Source organism: Prunus persica, chromosome G8, assembly GCF_000346465.2.
Source record: "Prunus persica cultivar Lovell chromosome G8, Prunus_persica_NCBIv2, whole genome shotgun sequence".
Taxonomy (NCBI): domain Eukaryota; kingdom Viridiplantae; phylum Streptophyta; class Magnoliopsida; order Rosales; family Rosaceae; genus Prunus; species Prunus persica.
In genome coordinates, this window is record NC_034016.1 from 14,114,764 (window position 1) to 14,137,705 (window position 22,942).

General features: G+C 38.9%; 1 protein-coding gene across 1 annotated transcript; it reads right to left on the bottom strand.

The window, feature by feature from the left end:
* On the bottom strand, nucleotides 1,680-21,539 carry LOC18767777 (serine/threonine-protein kinase SMG1). Its single transcript, XM_007199607.2, has 16 exons — nucleotides 20,444-21,539; nucleotides 14,888-19,859; nucleotides 14,595-14,783; nucleotides 14,175-14,289; nucleotides 12,847-13,903; nucleotides 11,735-12,182; nucleotides 11,337-11,390; nucleotides 7,850-10,718; nucleotides 7,640-7,753; nucleotides 7,351-7,481; nucleotides 6,505-6,597; nucleotides 6,093-6,362; nucleotides 5,355-6,006; nucleotides 3,942-4,017; nucleotides 3,135-3,863; nucleotides 1,680-2,989 (listed from the first exon to the last, which is right to left on the bottom strand). The coding sequence occupies exons 1-15, from the start codon at nucleotides 20,680-20,682 to the stop codon at nucleotides 3,764-3,766; spliced, it is 11,379 nt and encodes a 3,792-aa protein (XP_007199669.1). The 5' UTR covers nucleotides 20,683-21,539; the 3' UTR covers nucleotides 1,680-2,989; nucleotides 3,135-3,763.

A 22,942-nucleotide genomic window follows, 5' to 3' on the forward strand; every position in this document is an offset into this window, starting at 1 on the left:
AAATAGAACAGCTCCCTCTAAGAGCCGATACACACAAAAATCTCATCAAGTGATTCACCCCATCTGGAATATGAGAATAAGACATTCGGTGATCTTAGAGAAGAGCTGTCTCCCAGGTGTTTTGACAAAAGGCTTCAATGGCAGAACAAGGTTAGTGTTCAAGTTATTATAACTAATTAAGCTTACAAAATATGCCAAAGATTTGCTTGCTAAGGCTGGTCTGAGTTCATGCCGATCTTGTCCTACCCCTTGTAAACCACATGGTCAATTGTTAAAGACTGAAGGTGATGCTTTGACTGATCCTACAATCTACAGAAGCATTGTTGATGCATTACAGTATTTAACATTTACCAGACCTGAAATCTCTTATGCTGTTAACACAATATGTCAGTTCATGACAACTCCTTCAGAGTTACATTTTCAGTTAGTTAAGAGGATTTTGCGCTATCTTCAAGGTACCTTGGATCATGGACTTACCTTTACTAGTGGTGCTTGGGAACTTAATGCTTACAATGATGCAGATTGGGCAGCAGATATAAGCACTAGACGATCTACCACTGGTTTTGTGGCTTTCTTAGGCCATAATCCTATCTCTTGGCAATCTAAGAAACAGAACTCAAGTCTCCAGGAGTTCAACTGAAGCAGAATACGGAGCATTAGCTCATACAGCACCAGATTTGGCATGGATCAGACAAGTTTTGCTTGATTTGAAAGTGTTTCTTCTACCTCAGCCTCCTACTATGCATTGTGACAACCTTTCTGCTCTAGCATTGAGTTCTAATCCTGTGTATCACTCACGGATCAAACATCTTGATATAGACTTTCACTTTGTTAGAGAAAGAGTACAAAGAAGAGATCTCTCCATGCAGTATATTCCAACAGATGAACAGGTTGCAGACATATTTACAAAAGGGTTACACAGTCCAATCTTCACAAAGCATTGTGGTAATTTACGGCTTGGGAACCCAGCTGGATTTGAGGGGAAATGATAGATGAACACATCAGCTTAGTATTGTTAGAATACCCACGTGCTATTCACGTGTTAGTCTGTTAAGCATGGCTGTTAGTTACAATTGTATATAAGCTGAACTGTGCACTGTAATATTCATTCAATGAATAATCATACAGAAAATCTCAGTATATTCTCTCTGTTTTCAGTCTTCTTCTTCCTTTGTTTTTCCAAATACCTCTTCTGTTATCAACCAGATGCAGGATTTTGAAATTTTTAATTTTTCTCAACTCAACATGTTATAGAATAATTTATCTAAACCTGTTTGGTTTCTTGCAGATTCTTACTAATGGTAAATACAAGAGCGTAATGCATCGAGCCACCGTGAACAACAAAGCTACAAGGATATCGATCGCCATACCGCATGGACCATCTGTAGATACAATTGTTGCACCAGCTCCAGAGTTGTTGGAAAAAGAAGGCCAAGCTCCTAAATACCTTGCCATGAACTACAAGGAATATATACAGCTTCAACAAAGTGGCAAGTTCTATATGAAGTCTTCCTTGGATCACATACGAGTCTAAGCTTTTTACAGTGGGCTAGCTTTGTCACGTTTCAACCATATTGAAAGAGCTGCAGCAGCTTCCCTTTTTTTTCTTTTAAATTATGCCATCTCTGGTTTTTTTTTTTTTTTTTTTTTTTGATCTACTAGCCCAAAACTAGAGTTTATGTAATGAAATAAAAACATATATTTAAAAAACTATTGGCCTTAAGTCATAATTTCAGTGTTGAAAACTGTACAATACTTTTATTGAATACTTAAAAGAGAAAACGAAGATAAAGAAACACAGATGGTGAAGCAACATCCTTCAAGCGCTAAACCAATCAACGAGCATGGAAATTGAAGCCTCAGAATGGCGAGTCAAAAGCGAGTTGGCACCCACGACTCGGCCGAAAAACGGAGCTAAGACAGTTGAGTTGATCCCTCCATTTGCTTGCACCTCCTGGCTAGACCCAGCATCAGTTGAGCCCGAGGCATTAGAGGCAAGGGTTTGATCCTTTCGGGTCCGCTTGTTCATCTCACTACTCCATATACTTGCCACTGCAGACATGACTGAATATCTTCAACCTTGAAATGCTTGTGAAATTAGAAAGAGGGAGATTTTGAAGCTTTTTGTGTCGGATAATTTTAGGGAACTTGGTAGGTTCTATATATAAGGTTGTATATATATCTCTGTGGGCTTGTTTTTATAGAAACAAACACCTACGTTGGTCGGTTTCATTCAACTTTCTTGTCTGGCCACAGGAAGTCCCAAAAACCACGGTAAGCTAGCTAGTGGTATTAGAATAGAACGATATGGAAATGAAAACATTGGGCATTTACTTATCCTATGGATCTCATAAGGCTTCCTGTATTTCTTTTTCTGATGGCCCAAAATCGTAACTTTAGTTAGGTTAAGTAAGAGAAATTCTTTGGTCCGGCAAGTAGACCATATCACCAGTCTGGCCACACACACAAACAAGGGTAGTCCCAAATCAGTATTTGGAGAAAAACTTGTATATTACGAGGATAACACTATTTTGCTATTCCCAACCAATCACGTTTTAACATGCATGATATAAATTCCACACAATGGAGCATAATTGGATGGGGATGTTTTGCTATCCTCGTGACATGCAAATCTTTCTCCAGTATTTGGTCGCCCTTCAGAGAATGATAGTAATAAATACGATTCCCGAGAGTCAAACTGAGTACCAACATCTGGATCAGATTTTATCAAAAGAGGACTGGATTTAGTTTAGTGCATCTTTTTATTAAGAATACCACTGCTCTGTTTGGTTAGTTTCAACTGTCATTCTTACCATCCTCCCCCAATACAGAAGAAATCTAGAAGAAGAAAAAATGTTAAAGAAAGGGAACTCTCAAAGTTTCCAACTATGAAAGAGGATGGCACTGTCCAAAAACTAAGCATTTCAGGTTGTGTTGTAGTTTTGGAATTCCTGCAGAGATGAAGATCCTGCTCTTTCTGAAACGCAACCTGTGGAAAAATAAACTGATTGCCTATCAAATTGATAGGAGAAGAACTGGACAACCTGGCTGAGCATATATAAATGCAAACGAGTAATTCTGGGAAAAAATGCATTTAAATATACAACAGACCAAAAGATTGATGCTGCACTCACATTGGTAAGCAAATTTGCGATACGGAGCTCGTGTTGGTTTTCTAGAGACTGCTTTTGGAGATACTGAGAATGGAGCCGAGATAAGCAAATGTGATACACCATGCAAGCGAGCTGCCACAAATCCAAAATCCTTTAAATTGCAACTGTGGAAAAACCTTTTTCAAACCTCCAACAGTTTTCTACTTTGGACAGTAGTGTGAGGTTGTCCCATCTTCATAAAAGGACTAAAGCAGTGCAGGCAGCTAAGCAAGCCCTTGTTTTGTTCGGAAATCGAGTTCAGCTTCAAGCTGCAAGACTGGTTCGCATGAAACATTCCTTAATTTCTTCAAGGCACCACATGTCTTCCGCCTAATTAACTGCTGACCGTTATAGGGTGGGCACATGCCTAATGCAGTTATTGGACATTCGTGGCCAGTTTCTTTCCAAAGATAACCATGGCACATTTAATGCTCAGGGGCCATGAGATTTGAAACGAACAGAAAGCCGGGGTTGCTAAAGTTTGCCAAGGATGCAAAAGGTTCCATGCTCGATTGTCTGATTATGCATGGCAAAAATGAACCACCCCAACATTCCTGACACTGTTTTTTGCTCTCTGTAAACAGACTTGGAAACACATCATCTTCACAAGTTCAAATCCATGGTGTCCAACCTTCATACATGTTGCAAAGATTGTCTACACTAGTGGCCTGCTTAAGTAGATAGTCAACTTGTTCTGAGATGCTAATTTCTCTGAGAATTAAAAAAAGAGCCAATGTCAATACCGATTATCACCAACAACCTACACAGAACTCCAGAAGAAGTAGTTACCTGTTCTCAGCAATATCTCGACCATCTAGTTTCATCTCAACTTGCCTCAAGACCGACATTGCGTAAGGGTTTTTACCTATAAAAAGAACCAAAAGTACATTACTTTTTTTCTCGAGCTATTAAACACCCAGCAATCACCAGACAAAAAGTAGTTAGTGTTCAGGCACAGTGAATGCAGAGTTGGAGGGTGTGGGTAGGTTGGGGTGGGTCAGATTGACTTACCACATGAAAACATATTAACAACTAAGGGAAGACCAATTTAAGACATATCACCATATTATACATAATTAACATAATAACGCAGAAATGCTGTTGAACCACATGAAAACATTTAGTCTGTTCTTTCACAAAATAAGGTTGCATACTGATTTCTCCACCTAAATCTTTGGATCCGTTTCATAATTTTATCTTCATACTAAACATATTAACACAGAAATTTATTTTAACCACATCCAAAACTTAGTCAGTCCTCTTCCCGCTCTCAATCTTGAGAGTTTTCCATCAATTCATAGTCCAGCTCTCACACCATTTTTTTTGTTATTCTGCCAGTTTTCAAGTCACCTGGATCCCCCTCCCCCTTCCGTCGCACTACCCATTCCCCTCCCTTTGCCCACCTCTTGTCTCTTAACTCTTAAGTGAGAACTTTATACAGTAGTTAAATTGAGCACGAACTTGAAGGGAAGAACAATGGAAGTAATAGTGTGGAAGAGAGGGTATAAATTTGTTGTCCATGTTGTAATCTTCAATATGAGAAAAAAGAGAATATTACCCTTCTCTTTTATTGTTGTAAAGCAATAAAAATGAAGTGGAGTTTATATAAAAGCAAAATTACTGTTACAGCCCTTGTTATCCTAATTTTCCATTTCTACCCCTGAATGGCTGATGGTTAGTGGAACTTTGGAATTCTACCTGTTACCTAGTATTCCCCTCACTCTTTAGGGGAAGCAGAAAGCAGGGTCAGAAGGCCCTTGAAGGGAGCCTGGTTTCCTTCATTAATGGTTTCTTCTTTATTACCAAACCAAACAAGAGAACTAACCATTTTGTCGTTTTCCTTCCACTCTAAGTCATTGAGACACATTTTCATCTTGTAATAAGCTTATTAGTTTTAACACTTATCGCCATGCTATAATTATGGAAATAATAATTCCAATATATCAATCTAGTTACTTTTTTTTTCATAAATAAAATTTATTAGGAAATAAAAGAAATAACAATATTATGAACGGCGGGCATTTTCAATGAGAAATGGGATGAGTTGAACTTTCAAATGAAAATCCTGCTCAGACGTTAAACTGTGTAGACTTGATCTCGGAAAGTTAAAAAAGGGATGGAAAGGAAACAGTAGATATACTTATTAAAGAGCAGAGAAAAAGAATAAAAGTAGATGATTTTATAGATAGGCACGATACTTACCCCTGCCTACTCGGCTAGAAGCCTGCATAGCATCACGATTTTCATCCTTAATTTTGACCTTGTTTAGTGAAGATATTTCCTCTTTACTCCCAAACTTCTCCTGTGTGTTCTCATTTGAAGGACGCGAAATTTCAGGACCAACAGTTGCAGATTCATCATTTGGTGATGCCATGGCCTGGGGATATTCATTTGGGTCACTAAGTGTTGACTTGAAAGAACCAATATGAATGTTATCAACCTCTGTGTACTTTGATTCGAACTGCGCAGAATCTGTGATTTCTTGGTTATCACTTTGAGAGTAAGGAGCGGTATTTTGATAATCTGTAGCCTCTCTGCTGCTAGGCCCAAGCAAAAGCTGTTGTCCTATATCTTCTGGATCATTGAAGCTACCTGGAAAACTCTCTTCAGCTAAGGTAATGCCAGATTCTGTACTACTACTGCAGATACTATCTGGCGGAGATAACCATCCTTTAGCTTCCAAAGTAAGTCCAGTAATGCCAAGAAAATCTTTGGTGCTTTCACCATTTGACGTGGAGAGGCTCTCTTTCTCCTCCTTTTCGTCAAATCCAGTAGCATCAGTAGCAAGATCCGGCCTCGATACATCAATTACTGGTGATTCTACTTCCTGACTTTCTCCCAGTCCTTCAAGAGCCTATCCAAGATGAGAGAGAGAGAGTTCATATTTATTTAACATGTAGTTATCAAAAAGTATGATTTATGTCAAGACTGTGACTATACTTTATGAAGATTCCCAGCATGGAGACTTGCAGTTCGTGCAAGCCTAGTCAACATGGAATAGAGCCCCTTCACAGATGATGTAAGGGAGGGCACCAAAGGCTCTATGGCCTGACGAGCCTCCCTAATTCTTAAAGAATAAGACTGGTATATTGCTTGTCCATGAATGGGAGATATTTCCATATTGTTCTCCCTTTCCCTAGCCATAGCATCAGTCATGGCAGCTACATCCTTGGACAACACTGTTTCCAGCGGAAGAAGAATTGCATTTGCCTGCCCAAGATGTCAACAAACAGCATATGTGGTTATATTAACATACTTGAAAACAACCAGATATATTAATATTTTCATACAAAACTCATGGAATAAGTAACTACACTCAAATATAAAATAATAATTGTGAGACAAGGAAAACCTTTGAGAGCTCTTGTACAAGAGAACAGTGTACTGCAGCAGCCTCCTTTCCAAGACTGTGAACATCATGTAGATCTTCAGTTATTGCAAGAACCTATTCAAAATAGCAGTATTAGTAACACAATGAAGCCATCCCCTACAAAAGAACAATTAAAAAATGACAAAGGAAATAGAGTGCCAGCTGATAAGATCCTTGAGAAATTCTAATTCCAGAAGAAAAAGAAAGGAAAGAAAAATTCAGTTGACAGGCTGATAACAGGAACATGTAATGGTGTTTCAATACTCGATCATAAAGTTTATGGGCAATCTATCCATCACCTTTTAAAATCATAAACCGTTTCTACTGAATGTATGACTAACAATTAGAACAAAGCTAAAATTTAAAAAATTGCCAATTTATTGGAATGACTTCAGAATTAGACCTCAAATTCAAAGGACTCAAAGGGAATAAAAAGAATAAAATTAAAATCATCAAAAATGAAATTAACTTTAATGAAATTAACTTTTACATAATTGAGTTTTTAAGAAAATAGTAAGGGCTCAAACACTGTGAAGATAACATGGTAAAATTGAGCATGGATCAATATAAAGGACCCTATAAAAATGCATGCATCTATTGAAAAACACTAAATCTCAGGGTACAAAAATATTTACAACATTTATTCAAAAACATGATGGCTAATATGGCAATGCCATGCAACGATGAACATATCAGCTGTGCATATAATATTGGTACACAAGTTTACAGCTATTTGACGAGTATTTCAATACAGTATATAAACGTACAAAGTACATTAAAATATGCTCGAATGGAAAAATCAATTAGCATCAATGTTGTAGCCCATACCTCTTCAAGCATGGAACCACATTCAGAAGTCAAAGCAGAATGACGATTTGACACACGGGCATATGCACTCAGTGCGACACTGGCTTCGCATGCACAGTCACTCATTGCAAGCACGGTGCTTTGTAAATCACCTGTAAATGACAAAAACCAGCAGGTCTCGCATGATTTGTAGATATACGTATTGCACAGATGGGATTGTGTGGTATTTACTTATTTCTTTTCTAATAAATATTAACTAGTATAAAGTGAAAGATGTATCTATTAGTATATGTGGAAAAGTAGGCATCACCTGAAGCTGACTTTGCTCTAAGAGAGGCAACACTAAGTTCGTTGGTTGCAGAAGACAATCCACTGGAAGCAGTTTCCATGGTCCTTTCTGCAACCTTCCATTCTTGTTCAGTGCCTAATACCAGAAACAACAAACTGCACATTTAGGACTCATATGGATGAGAAAGAAGTACCAGAAACAAGTTGATCATCAAAAAAATTAGAAACTCACGAGCAAAAGAATGGTAAGTAATATCCAATCTTTTTAGTGCATTCAAGTAAGCTTGCTGCCATGTTCGACCATCTGCACCAGTCCTGAATGGATAGATCTCTCCAGGAGAATGGAAAATACCGTCTCTTGATGCTTCAAACTCCAATATAGACACGCAAATTTTTATAACATCTGATGCCTTTTCTCTAGCTTGCCTCAGTAGTTTCCTTCGCCTCATTAGATGGTCATGAAATTCGGGAGGAATTCCAGAAGTCTTGCTTGAATTATTTCCCGTTGCACTGGAGTTTGGGCCACCACAGGCCCATCCCATTGCTCTCTCAAGCTGCCCTTCAGCTGCAAGAGAAGTTCGTTCACAAGCTTGCAGTGACTCCATAGACCTAGCTATCTTTGACACAGCAGATTGTAAACTTTCCAACACGTTAGGTCTGCTCAGTTTTAAGACGATAGGGTATAAACTATCATCACCAGAAAGAAATTTCTGAAACATGACCCTGCTACTGTGAGAAGGGTTCAAAGTAGCATCATGCATCCATTCCAACTGAACAATCTCTAGGCCAGTCTTCCAAAGAGCCTCTCTGAGCTCATTCACTTGCTTATTCATTAGAGATGCAGCTACCCTTGCTGCTCTGGCAGTTTCATGTGCATTGCAGAATTCCTCAAGCATAAGTTGAACCCTTTTCAGAGCCCCAACATCTCTTTTAACTTGATCAAGAGAAACTTCCTTTGTAGCCTCTGTCAGTTGCTTCAAACGCTCATTTTCTTTATCTATGCTAGCCAATAAACTAGGGCCAACTCGTTCTTTTAGGTATCGACCAAGATGTTCTTGAAGTTGCATTTCAAGCTTTCTCTTAACAACATTGTAGAGCTGGTCAAACCCTAAAGTTTGATCCACAGATGAAGCTACGTCATTTAGGCAGGAATCAAGAAAAGAATCAATAACCCCTAATTTCCAAACAAAGAAAGAATGATGATTCAATGAGCTGCCAAACTTCCAAACGTATTCAGATATTGGGTACCCTGAACTCATCAAATCTGCTAAATTAGAAATCTCATTTGAGTGAGAAGTTAATCCAAATGAAGAAAACACTTTATCAATTGATTCCAAATCAGTAAAGGGCTTAACAAGCATCGACAATAGCACTTTGCTTTTTGAGACACGCAGTTCTCTTTCCTCTTTGACGCCAACTAGAGAGTGAAAATGGTGGGCAGAAGTAGCCAGGGCATTCTTTATATCTGATTCTCTCTTTATGAGAGAGGAAGTGCGCAAATCCCTTTGGTTCCAAGTTTGATGGAGTTGATCCAGCTGTGCCCTACAAGCTTCTTCTTGGGATGCAAGCTCCTCTGCCTCTTCCCATGAAAGATGATCTCTACCTTTCATGGCAGCTTCTTCAAGAGCCAACTGCTGCTCAGTAATGAGACCAACCTTAAAAAAGTAATTCTGTTCCAGTTCAACTAAAGATGCCCTCTCCATCTCTACCTCTATAAATTGCTCAAGTACTGTATCAATAGTACCACGAATTTGTGAGATTAGTCCAAATGCATCCATGACTTCAGAATTCAGTGAAACTGCAGATCTTATAACATCTGGAAGAACAGCTTCAGTCATTTGCCCAATCAAGCTCTTGCAGGAAAGTAAAATGGTTTTAAAAATGGAGGCCCAATTTCTATCAGAGTAATATCCTGGATGGTCTTTATCTGTGTCACCACCACTAGGTGCATCTCTACCAATCAGTTGCTGAAGTTCATTAACAAACCCTGCTAGAAGTACACACTTCTCTACTTGCTCTTCAAACCCACAGAAAATAGTTTCAAATTCATATTGTAACTGGTTGTTTGCGTTTCTCCGTTTATTTGAGTCATTGAATATATCGAGCACCTTATGCTTGATTTCACTGTACAAATAACTGGCTGCTGAGTTCAGAACAAACAAAACCTTTTCCTTTTTCTCATTTAGCTCCCCACGCAATTTAGCATCCTTTGTCCCATTCCCATCATATTTAGATTGCCCAAATTGAATGGAAAGAATAGCATCTTCTTTCTTTGCAAGACCAGCAGATTGCATGTATTTCATAAAAGCAGACAAAAGCCGATCCTTAGCCTTTGATTCAGTCTCCGAGCCAATAGAGTTCACTAGTTCAGCACACTCCTCTTCAAGCTTCTCTATCTGTAGAGCATACTTTTTCACTTTAAGACACATATCATCATGACTGTGTTTGATAGAATCAGTATTATCCCCATGTACTTTGGAAATAAGTTCAGCACCCTGTCTTCTAGCAAGAGAAAGGATATCAGAGGAAAGAGCACTTGCAGATAGCTGCAGAGCCTGTGCCCAGCCATGAACTGCACTCGTTGTAATGTAATTCAATGGTAAAATTCTTTGCAAAGCCAAAGAATACACTTGAAGTGCATTTATCGCAGAAGAGAGTCCATCATCGAATTCAGATACTAGTTGAGAGACTTCCCTATCTATATCATAGCATTGTGCTTGTGTAGGCTCAGGAACAATGGTCAGTGGAACCCCAGCCACCAGGACGGCAGATGTAAGAGACAAGATTTCCTGCATACTACTCAGCTTTACAAAGGCATTTATTTCTTGAAGTAAATTGCTTCGTAAAGCATCGAGGATGCTTCCATGTTGTTCCATCCAGGTTGCTGCCTCTTGAGATTTCTCAGCAACCAAGGCCTTCGCCTGAGCAAATTCTCGAGCCTGAATTTCAAACGAAGCACGAATTTTCTCTGAATTGCTAGTTGCTTCAGCAACCATTGACTTCGCAGATGTCTCGTGCAGAATTAGGTTAGATCTCTCTTGATCAGCTCGATAAAAGAGTGCAGATGTAAGTTCATATTGGTTTAGAACATCAGCAAACCTCTGGTACAACATTTCCCAAAAGTCAAAAACAAATTTCAGCCGCACAAAAGTACATAATAAACATAATAAACATAATAAACATAAACATAAACATAAACAACATAAACATAAACATAAACATAAACATAAACATAATAATAATAATAATAATAATAATAATAATAATAAACATAATAAACATAATAATAATAATAATAAACATAATAATAATAAACATAATAAACATAATAAACATAAAAATAATAAAAATAAAAATAATAATAATAAACATAATAATAATAATAATAATAATAAACATAATAAACATAATAAACATAATAAACATAATAATAATAATAATAATAAACATAATAATAAACATAATAATAATAATAAACATAATAATAAACATAATAATAAAAATAATAAACATAATAATAATAATAAACATAAACATAAACATAATAATAATAATAAACATAATAATAATAATAAACATAAACATAATAATAATAATAATAATAATAATAATAATAATAATAAACATAATAATAAACATAAACATAAACATAATAAACATAATAAACATAATAATAATAATAATAATAATAATAATAATAATAAAAGGGAGTTACCCACCTCAAGAGCAGATTCAACAGCTGGTAGAGTAGCCAATAAAAGATCATGGTGCTCCTGGTCACAATAAAGGACATCAAAGTGCCATTCACATGATCAAAAAAGTTCCACTATGGGCATGTAAATATATTGAAACATATATTCATGCACACACATAACCAAGGATAGATGTAGATACAATAGGCATAACGTGCCAATGCAAAGACCAGAACTTCAGGACATTTGCAGATATATAATAAAATCACAAGAGTCACATACAAGCTAGGTTGAAACTGAATTCTATGTATGTTCGAGATTGTTTTCAGCCATCAGGATAAATGAAATAATAGAAGGCAGTGACTAAGAACAACCCACATTTTCACCACAAAGGCATATACAAGCTTCGGCTTCAGAATGAGTACCTGTAAGGGAACACGAATTTCCTGCACACGAGATGCAAATAAACTCAGACTGACAGCCAACTCCATGCCCTTCCTTTCTTCACCAGCAATTGCAGCATCATCATGAAAATCTCCCCGTGTCCATTCCACAAGAGGATCCCAAACAAACACTTCAAGTAACATCAAGAGTATGTCTTTGTTCTTCCTCAAAACACCAATAACTGCTTCACAGTTTGACCTGAAGGTACCTTCTATCCCAGTCATCCCTAACGCTGCTTCAATGATCTGTGTAAGGCGGAAGGGAACAATTTCTGGAATTTTTAATCTTTGCCCTTTATCAAAACAAACATTGTAATCAATATGTACTATATCACCACTACAGAAATCCATTAGAATATTATCCAAGTGTCTATCCCCAAGGCCAAGAATATGGCCCACCATGCTCATGGCAGCAACACTTCCAGAAAACCTACAAAGTGAAGAACACATTAAACACTAAATGGTTTACAACATAGTGTATACTTTTTTTATGAAACAATAGTATCTCATTGCTCAAAAACAAACTAATAGCCAAATACTACAATATATCAGAATGCAAAAAGACTATACTCTACCAAAAAAAGGGGGGATAAAAGGAAACTGATCCTAGAATGGATTAATATTTCAATGTACCTTACCTCACATATCAAATTAAATTGCTGATTCTGCTCCACAAATTATAGTGCCAAACCCAGTATATTATTCACACGTCAACAATATTTACATAACACAAATATATGCATTCCCGTCTCCTTGTAACTCCATGAGCAGTTATACCTGCTTAAGGTATATGCAATTTGAGAGAAGTGGAATTTATTGTTTTATATTTTTAATTTCAACCACCTATTCACCTTACCTGGGAGTTATTTGGAAAGCCTAAAGTGGACACCACGTGAGGAATCGCCTTTGATTAATAGTATATATGCTACAATAAGAATGCTATAAAGCATGATGACTAGGTTGAGGAACTGGAAGCTCCACTGACAGTGCAATTAATAGATCCCAAGCAGGTTGTTAAAGCTTAGTTAATTATATAAATCAATGCAATACAGATTGTTAGCACTGTAAAGAGTGTTTTCAGGAGTGTCAGTTACCTCTTCTGTTTTGAACTGAATGCTTTGAATCCTTCACTAGCACACCAAAGTTCTTGATAAAGAAGCTGTCTAGGAGTCTCCTTCATAAGTTCCAGAAGAACTTTACGCTTCACCTCATGAGGCCAGTCTCTTCGTGAAATTACTCTCCTTATACCTTTCTCTTTGAGCGCTGGTATGATTTTACCATAGAACATATCACTGGGTCGGGGAACAGCTGGAGGAACAGAACTTTTTGAACTGCTGCCGCCCACCGCTGACAGCTGAGCTAATTGGATGCGGTTTTGCCAGGACTTAAAGACACTGTATATACTAATTACATTGTCCACCCACTGGATGAGGCCAGCCCGGCCACTAATTGGAGTCACAGAATAATAACGAACACCAAGAAAGTGACTATGAGTTGCAAGAGATGTATGCAGAAAACCATTTATAGCTTGCAAGAGCTGCATGATTCTGGCATCTAGGCGGAGATCTTCCCTGCCCTTCAAGAGATATGTGTACTTTTGACCATCTGAACCAAGAATAACTAGTTTCTTAGGTTTAGTCTTGGTTGATATGATAGCCACCTCCTCAGAGAATGAAGCAATGGTGACAATTCCCTGAAGATTAGCACTGAGACCTCTGTCAGCTTCAGAGACTGTGTCTTGCTTCTCAAGACCAGGCATTGGAACATCAGACGATGACAGTAGAGCCAGTTGTGGTGCAACTTCCCTTAAAGGAATTGATAACTTCCTCTGATAAGATCCTAAGGATGCAGCAATGTTATCAAATGGACGCCATGCATCACCAAGTGCTGCAGCGGATGCTGGAGGGGTCTTGAAGGCCATGATGGCTGATTTCAACCGATCTTTATACTCCTCATGGAACCATACTTCATGAGGTGTTTCAGGTTTCCGAGATGTAGAAGCTAGACGACGTTCCAAGGCCACAACAATAGGAGCCATCATAGCTGAATATTTAGCAGCATTTATCTTGTTTTTCTCACTCTGGCTAAGAGTAACATTTTCTGCAATTCGTGCAGCTTCCTCTTTCAGCACGTTTATGCGCCTCATGACATCTGAAACAAAAATTAATAAAATAAATGGGTCAGGTTGAAAACAGCACACCAATTTTTATGTCTGGTGCACACATATATTCAGGTCCCAGTGTGCAGTAGCTCATTTGTGATTAAAGCATGCACTGGCATATAGTTTCATATCCAAGTTATATAAGACTGAAAAGAGAACACTTACATCCCACAGAATTTTTGGCATCTAAAAAACAAATGCATATTCAAATAAACGGCATCAGAAACAACAAAAGCCTCGTTTAAGCAAGGTCAAACATACCTGTGTGAATATCTTGAAGTGTGCTGAGCCATAGCTCCTCCCAAAGAACAGTAACGTTTCCCAGCTCATTTATCACAAGCTGAACATCCTGAATCAATCTTGGATATAGTTCACTCTGCATGTAACATGTTATGCTTAATTCAGTGGCGTACAAGCAAGTTATAATACAAAATCTCAAATTAATAAAGATTAGGATAGTTAGCACCATTTGCAAGATATAACCTTTATTAATACATAAGAGTTAGTAATTAGTAGTTTTGTTATTATTACAAAATGCAAACTTGTCATGTTACTGTGCTTTTCATTGTTATTAATGATAACCTCGCACTCCAGAATTTGAAGTCTAGTTGTATTGCAGTAAATGCACAACACCCTGAAAAACAAGAGTTAAAATAAAAATATTGAAAGAAATTTCCTTACCAAACAACCAAGTATGTGCTGAAGCTCCTCTGAGGGCTTCTCTTCATAAGCATCCACGTCAACTAGTGTTGGGTAGACAATGGACCAAGGAGATTGCTTGGCCAGCATCATCAGTAAGCCCTCCAACTGCTTCCGAACCACTTGCTCGGGATGAGAACTTAACCGAGCAAACAATTGAGGAGTTACTTCCTAGAAGTGGAGATTGTAATCAGAATGAAATCAAGTCATCCGTACTAATAAAGTAACAAATAAAAATTAGCAGGTAGGAAACAAAACAAGGAAGAGCCCCTTACCTGCCAGGGTGACAAAGGAACAGTTGAAAGAGCAGGTTCAAGTATATCTTTCAACTCCGCTCCGTATTTGAGAAGAATATGTAGGACATACAATGTAGCCCTCAAAGTATAGCTGCCAGCTTTTTGCTTCAGAGGCTCAAAATCAGAGTCAACCAAGCCACCATTGCAAATTTTAGCGGATGAATACGAAAGATACTTTATAAAGCCATGAGCTGCATGCCCAAAGAGTGACACTCTTCTCCTCCTCAAAGACCACCAGACAACAACTAAATCATCAACTACAGAAATTATATCGGTTTCATTTATGCCAAAATTTGCACGAAGAAAGCAGATCTTCAACTGAGAAGCTAGAGTAGCAGAAAAGCAATCGTCACTACAATCTTCTGCACCAGGTCCCCCAGAAACAGCTTCAATGATACTCACTACTTGTTGCACCAAAGCCATCACAGGGTTGTTATTTCTCAGTTCAGCAGAATCAAGAGAGTAGTTCGAATCTCCCTGTTCAGCTCTAAAACCCTTGTCATCCTTATTCTGAATGAGCTGAAAAATCAAAGATTCCACTTTTATGATCTCATCTTCAGTTAGCTTGAATCTCTCAGGCAGAACTTCACGAACAAGGATGGGAGAAAATGAGCATGAGTGAAGGGTATTTTCATTTGGGGTTAAGAGAGAATCCTGGGCCATACTAAAACACCAAGAGGCATAAGAAATCCAGGATTTTCCCATAGTCGGACAGAGACGAGTAGACAATTTTGTAGCTGTACCCACAATTTCCTCAATGATAGGACCCAAAGGTGGTTTAGAGCTTAAGATCTCATCGCCAAATGAGGGCCTACCCGTTCCAGGAGAAGAGGAATCAGCCATCTCAAAGTCTGACCGCATATTAAGAACAATGTCATCTAACCTCAAATCTGAATAGTTCTGTTTAAGCCAATTTGAGAGTTTCAAGCATGCCTTGGCCTTCAGAATACTATTGTCAGCATCAGAAACTATAGACAGTGAAGAAACCATGCAAGGACGCACAAAAGACCAAAGGTTCGTCAAAGCATCTTCAAACTTGTTTTCAGCATGCATTAGCAGGATGCCCTCATACTGCAAATTTGAGGTGAGAAAGTCATGGTGCCTTTCCCTGGAACAACTCAATATGTGATCTTGGAGATAGTTGTTCAGACGGTTTGCCAACAGTAGGTTTTGTTGTTTGCGGGCCAAGCTCAACAAATTCATAGAAAGCTTTAGAGTAGCAGGAGAAATTGGGGAAATGGTTTGATAAACTCGCAGAACTTTTAACCAAGGGTTACAATCTTGATAGACTCTACCCATTTGTGGATGCATAAGTTGGACGTATGAACTTAATATTGACTGAAGTTTCCTGGGTTTATCTTGGTTGTCTTTAATCTTGTAAAATTCTTCAAATGCAATGATGCAGTGCAACTGGGTAGCATATGCTGCTGCTTCTTCTAATCCATCAAGCGGCAGAATAGACAATGTTTCCTCCAGCATTGACCTGGCCTTCTGTAATTCATGTGGCATCTTATCTTCCTTTCCCTCATTCTGAAGAAGCATTGCCTGTAAAAGCATCTGCTCACTTCTTTGCAAGGCCAATTTCGGATCAAGGGTGAGCTCACTGCTACTTTTAGGTGTCAAACCAAGGCATGCCCATGCTGCCTGAAATTCACCCTCATCATACCGTGCCAAGGCATGGATTGCATTAATTTCATTGCCTGTCGTTGTGAGAGCACCGCAATAACTCTTCCCAGCATGCTTAGCACGAAGTGTTTGCAATTCTGATAACCAGGATTCTAAAGATTTCCAATCACAAACAGAAGTATAACACTCAATGATGCGAGCAATGACAAACTGTACACCATCAGAACCCAAGGAACTCAACAACTCCTCAGCCTGTAGCAAGTGAATAAAGTGCGCAGCAGCCTTTTCATATTTACCTTCTGCCTGATATACAAGCCCAGTGATCCATGTAAAGGGTCCCAACACCCTACTGTTACTGAGGGACTGGTTTTCCTCCACAAGAAAGGGAGCGAGTGTCATTGAAACCCATTTTTCCAGGCCATGTAAAGCCTCTGATTCATGAGTCTTACACAGAGCCAATGCCATGTGCCGTACAACCCTCAAGATGTCTGCAGAAAATCTGCCTCTGATATTATGAAGGTTCTCAGTTACCTGTGACCTAGACTTTTCATTCAAAGCTGAAGCCACAAGATTCCTCAGCTCCTGTAAACGCAGAGCACAATACTGAATTGTAGCATCATGGCATTGGAGAGCTAATCCAGCATTCATCATTGGCTCACAAATACGAGAAAACCACTCCTCACAGACTTTCTTGTTAGCTCGAAAGAATAAGGAACTAGAGCGAGTAGCAGACGGTAAAACAGCAGATCCCTCATATGCATTATATACATTTTTCTTCAGCGCCTCAACAAAATCGAATAGTAACCTCATTGGTAACAAATGAGCACCAGATGACCCTATCATACTTAAATTCCCATCATTTTGCTCACTGTCAAGCATTAGCAGGTGTGCAACGTCCAAAAGCATTCGCTCTAATGCTGCAAAGGTCTGGGTTGGCCCACCAAGGTTAGTCCGAAGGCGTGTGGCAATACAATATCTAGCAGCTTCATGAACAGCCCACCAGGCACCAGCCAGATTATTAACTGAGCAATGCTTTTCAAGAAAGTCTTCCTCCATTTTTATGTCCAACCACACACCAATGGCACCAAAATTTCCTGTTTCCTCAAGTTGAATTGGAAGGTCTTTTGAACTCCGACAACTATGAATAATCCGTTGGATCCAAGAGGAAAGAGGCACCTTCCACCTTTGGGATATGTAACTCAATATGGTAACAAGTTGTTGCGAGTGAAGTTGCTGAGGGAGCTGCTTCAAGGCAAATCCTTGCTTCCATTGCAAGTTAGAACTATTGCCTAACCGAAGAGCAACAGCCCTAGAAGAAGTAGATGTCCCATAATCATGAAGCCCACATGCATACAATGTAGTAGGCACAACAATAGCAAGCAACCGAACGAATGCATTTTTTATATCACTATCTGGATCACCAAGTTTTCCTAGGACCACTTCAGCCAAACAATAAAAGTAGCGAGGATGTATAATCCTTGCCTGCAGTAACAACTCCAATACTAATGCAACATGTGACCTCACATTTGGTTCCCTGTCAGATGCAGCATCCAAAATTGAGAAAAGCATATTCCCAATAATCTTAATATTACCATACACTTCATAGAAATCAGTTTCTGAGTTTGATTTCTCGTTAATAGCAATAACATTCTCACCAAAGCTTTGAACCCAATCTAGCGCAACTGTTTTAACTGCAAGCGGAGAAGAAACATGGAGAGCTTTCACAAAGAACATACTGTACTTCCTCAGATTCTCAACAACCACAACTGATAGTTCATTTGTCAAATAATTGCCATTAAGTAATTTATCAGCAGTCACAACTGGTGATGATTTCCCACTACTCTGATATGTTATAGAGCACTTGCTTAAGAATTTAACTGTTGTTAACCTGTCTAATGTCTTGATAACATTGACTTGCAAATCCACATATGCCATAACAGGTAAGTCAAAAGGATTAAATTTCTCTATGATAAAATCCAACAATTTTTCTGACCTCATAAGATATAGGGTTGCAATGTCTAGTTGACAAGTCAAACTGTTCTCCCCACCCCAGAAAACAGATGTCAACAAAACTTTCAAATCAAATTTAATCAATGCAAACAATTCAAGTTTTGAATACAATTTAGAGCATCCAACAACCTCATCTCCAATACCCGTGGCTTTCTCTAACATGCCCTTCAACAACTCCAGCTCCTCTGTTAAAGATGTCAGCACTTGTTCAACAACTTCATTATTCCCGTGTTGAAGCAAGAAAATATAAGTGGCAGCCGAACTGCCAGTTACTAGGTGATTAGGATGCAAACGCAGCTGAGATATTGGAGCATCAAATTGCAATATTTTCTGCACAGATGATTGGAGAAGGCCAAACTTTTGCAAGGATAATAATTGGAGATTAGTTTTTAAAACTCCATGAACTTGAAAGGAGGTAATTCTTCCACTTCCCATTGGTTGGGTAGTATTGTCCACTTCCAAACTTTGAAATAAAATATCAAATGCAAGGGGATAAAACGTGGAAAACCTTTCACAAAATATTTCTGCCAACAGAGTCAAACACTTCCATAAATCCCCAATCCATTCCAACCACCCAAATTTCCTTCCAACCATAGATAAACATCCCAATAAACGAGGAACAATTCTGTTAAGGGGTTCAGTGATTTGTTCAAGTAAATTCATTTCCAGCAACCCAGAAGCAGTGGACTGCAAAATTGTTGAAAAACAAGAAAGCAATGCAAGCAACCTTCGAAATTGTTGTGGGGTTCCATGACTTACATCCTGAAGCAAAACATCCATGTCACCTAGAAACTTCGACAGCAGTCCAACAGAAAACTGCAAATTACTCACCCAATGATTCTGAAATTGCAAAAAACTATCCATTATTATTCGTCTATCCGATTCAGCAAGGTCTGGTACCAAAGCCCACCCGAGAAGAAGATCAACAATGTCAAGAAAATGAGGCTGGAAGCATCTAGAAAACTTTAACGAAATCAATGTTAAAACACCGAGAAGCAGATGTAACAGACTCAAGGAGGTTCTCTCATCCTCGAGAAGTACTTGACATGCTTTGAGAATTGACAAAGCATATCTCTCAACCCCACCAACATCCCCAACATTAAGAAACTCCCGTAGGCTATCCAATGCCAATTCCATGGTCCCTTCTCCAGCGCCGCCATTGCTAAGCAACGGCAACGCCCAACCAATGAACCGGTCAACCAAGCTTCCCAGCATAACATGGTTTTGTCTTCCATTTGACGTTATAGGGATCGAAGAAACCACGGCACAAAGAGCCCCGTACGCTACAGCTGCCCCTTGCCTCACCGCATACGATCTACAGTGCAATTTCCAGAGATATTACATAAACATATGTACTTTCAACGAGAATAGATAATTTCCGACATTTTCACAACGCAAAACCCTTCTACCCAATATAATTTTCACAATTTGATTAAAAAATATTGCCATTTTAAGTGGTGGTCCATAAATTTTAATTAACCATAGTAAGTTAGAACATCCACTGTGATCTATGCATCACAAACCTTAATAACACAAGCTTCATAGTTCCACATTCCAATCCTTTAATTATCCTACGCTTTCTCAGCAAACAAACACAACCAGCAGAACTTGTATAAAACTAAAACAACTTCAGAATGCAAAATTCTCGAAAGTTGTACTTCAGTAGAAAATTGAACTAAAAAGAAAGTAAGAAAAGCGAAATATCAACTAAAATTCCAGAGCCTTTACTTGTCTAATCCCTTAATCTGTAACCAAACAGAACTAGCAGGATTTGTCTAAACATTGCGAAGTGCAACGCAAATTCCAATTTAATGGATAATTAAACAAAAAATTAGTAAGAAAAAAAAAAGTTTAATTTTAAAGAAAGAAAAAGTGAAAGTGCAATTGAGGAGGCTTTACTTATCGGAGAGAAGCTGCGAAAAGCCCTGGGCGAGAAAAGTGGCGGAGTGAGTGACGAGGAGCGAGTTGGGCGGGTAAAGAACGGCGCGGTGAAGCGAGTTGATGGCGGCGAGTCGAGCCGAGTCGTCGTCGTCCGAGTTAGAGGATGGGGCCGAGGCGGAAGCCGAATCGTCCTTGGGAAGCGCGACGGAGAGAAGCGCCGCGAGTTGCTGCTGTTGGTGATGAAGACCCTGCATCATTCTCTTGCTGCTGCTTCTGTAGTTTTAGCATCTCTCATTCTCACTCGACTGAGTCGACTTTGTAAACTCTGGCTCGAGCTTTCTATTGGCTTTGTTTGTTGTTGCTGCTCTGCTCTGGTTTGTCTCTCTCTTTCGGCTTCAACGTAATTGTCTTCTGTTTTCCGAAGTCTTTCTTTTGTTTTTGGGTTTTTTTTGTTGGTTTTCCGGCGATGAAAATTGAAGGAGCGAATGCCCATTTTCTTTACTTTTTTAATCCACATACAGTAAAATCCTACTTTAACCACCGAGAAAGAAAATATCTTATAAAATAAATATTGTAATCTAAAATAAATGAGATGACAATTGTTTTAGGAAATTAACGAAAAAGACATAAGATATTTTAATTTTAGGCAAGAAGTCGTTTTTTATTCTAGTTTGCCACTTTTATCATTTCGGTTTCTGTCATTTCAATTTGATCAATTTTGTTCATATAGTTTCAATTTAATCCATTCAAAGACAAATTATAATTTCTATCAAAATAGGGTAACTTCAGTTAGTTGTTGAGAGGCATTTTGGTCCAAAATTACAATTTCTCCATTGTTTAAATTAATTTAAAAAATATAAATCAGATAAACACAAGAATTAAATAACAAAAATTTAAAAAAAAATAACCAAAAACAAAACCCATATCACCCAAACCCCCACCCGCACCCCATCTCATCATCCCCAACCCCGTAACCCAGCCTCCTAACACCCACCAACAGCTCAACCCATCTCTGACCCAACCTCTTCTAGCCGACCTCCCCATACCACAACCGCAACACCGGCAATTGCTTTCATTGCACCCCAAATTTGAAACCCATCATCCCTTCCCCAACCCTCCCTCTCTCTCTTTGCATAAATTGACTATGAGAAACCTTATAGCTAGTTCAAAGAATTCCTCCTTAGTAGCTTCAAGCCAATCAAGCCAACCTATGATCCCTACCCAACAAAACAACCCCAGATTCAAATATGGGTTACGGGTACACATACACAGAGACAGAGACACACAGAGAGAGAGAGAGAGAGAGAGAGAGAGAGAGAGAGAAAGGTTCGCAGAGGGAGGCTAGGGGACTAATAGGGTGGGTGTGGTTTGGGGATAGGGTGAGGGAGGTTGTGGGGTTGGGTTAGGATGGGGGGAGGATGATAGGGGCGGGTGGGGTTTGTGTAATCAAGGTTTCTTTTTATGGGGGTTTTTTTGTTCCGGCAGCTACTGATTGGTCTAGGCTGTTGTAAAGAGCCAAATGTGTGAAATTGCCCCTTAAGTCTGAGTTCAAGGATCATACCCCAAGAGAGTTTCAAAATGGTAGTTGAGCCTTAGGAAACACCTTGGTCTTCTTCACCAATGAAACCAACAGTCGCTTACAGATAAATTCTTGGCTTGGCATGAGAAGCTTATGGCATGGAAGCTTAGCATTCATAAGTTTAGCATGAGAGAGAGAAAGAGTTGTGATTTCCTATGAGAAGCAGAGTTTTTAAGACAAAGGGGAAGGGATTCTAAAGGTGTTCGTTGAAGAGAGAGAGATGGGGAAATAATAATGGGTGTGTTGAGTAGTTTCCGGCAGCTTGACGAAAGCTCTGTCAAGCTTTGGAATGATTTACTAAAGGAGAAAATGGGAGAAGACACAGGAATGGGGCTAGAAATTGCAGAGGTTTAAAGGATGAGAGATGAAGTTTGCTCTCTGGATGTGTGTTGCTAGTGGTAAAGTAGTGGGTGTAGTTGTGTAGTTTATGACAGCTTGACGAAAGCTCTATCAAGCTCTGGAATGGCTCGCCAGAAGAGAAGATGGGAAAAGATGGAGAAATAGGGCTCGAAATTGAAGGGTTCCAGGGATGAGAGGTGATGCTTGCTTTCTTTGGATGGGGGGTGCTTGCATTCAATTAAGTTGTTTTACTGGGTAGAAGGTGTCTCCCTTTTATAGGCGCTGGAAGCTTCTTTTTTCCAAGACAACCCTAGTTCATTCTCTCCAATTTTCCTAAGTCTTCTCCTTCATTTCTCTTCTCTTCCTTCGATTCAATCTCTTTTGTGAAACCTTCCTCTGTCTAAACACACAAAAACAAGATTTTTGGGAGCTCTAAGGCCTTCCCGCAGCTGCTTCATTGTTAAACTCCTATTTTTGGCTACTACCTCACCTTCTTTCCTCCCTTATTTCATGGCAAGAGCTGATATATGAAATGAGTGGGTAATGACGCTGGTCTAAAGGGTGTTTTGCTCAAGTATCCTTTGATTTTTTGGATGGCT

What these genes read in the sequence shown, in the direction of transcription:
- LOC18767777 (XM_007199607.2), bottom strand. Translation starts at nt 20,682, where the DNA reads ATGATGCAGGGTCTTCATCACCAACAGCAGCAACTCGCGGCGCTTCTC. An exon ending in TCGCAGCTTCTCTCCGATAA is followed by an intron (nt 19,860 to 20,443) that starts GTAAAGCCTCCT and finishes ATTGCACTGTAG; the next exon opens with ATCGTATGCGGTGAGGCAAG. An exon ending in TTGTACAAGAGCTCTCAAAG is followed by an intron (nt 6,363 to 6,504) that starts GTTTTCCTTGTC and finishes CATCTTGGGCAG; the next exon opens with GCAAATGCAATTCTTCTTCC.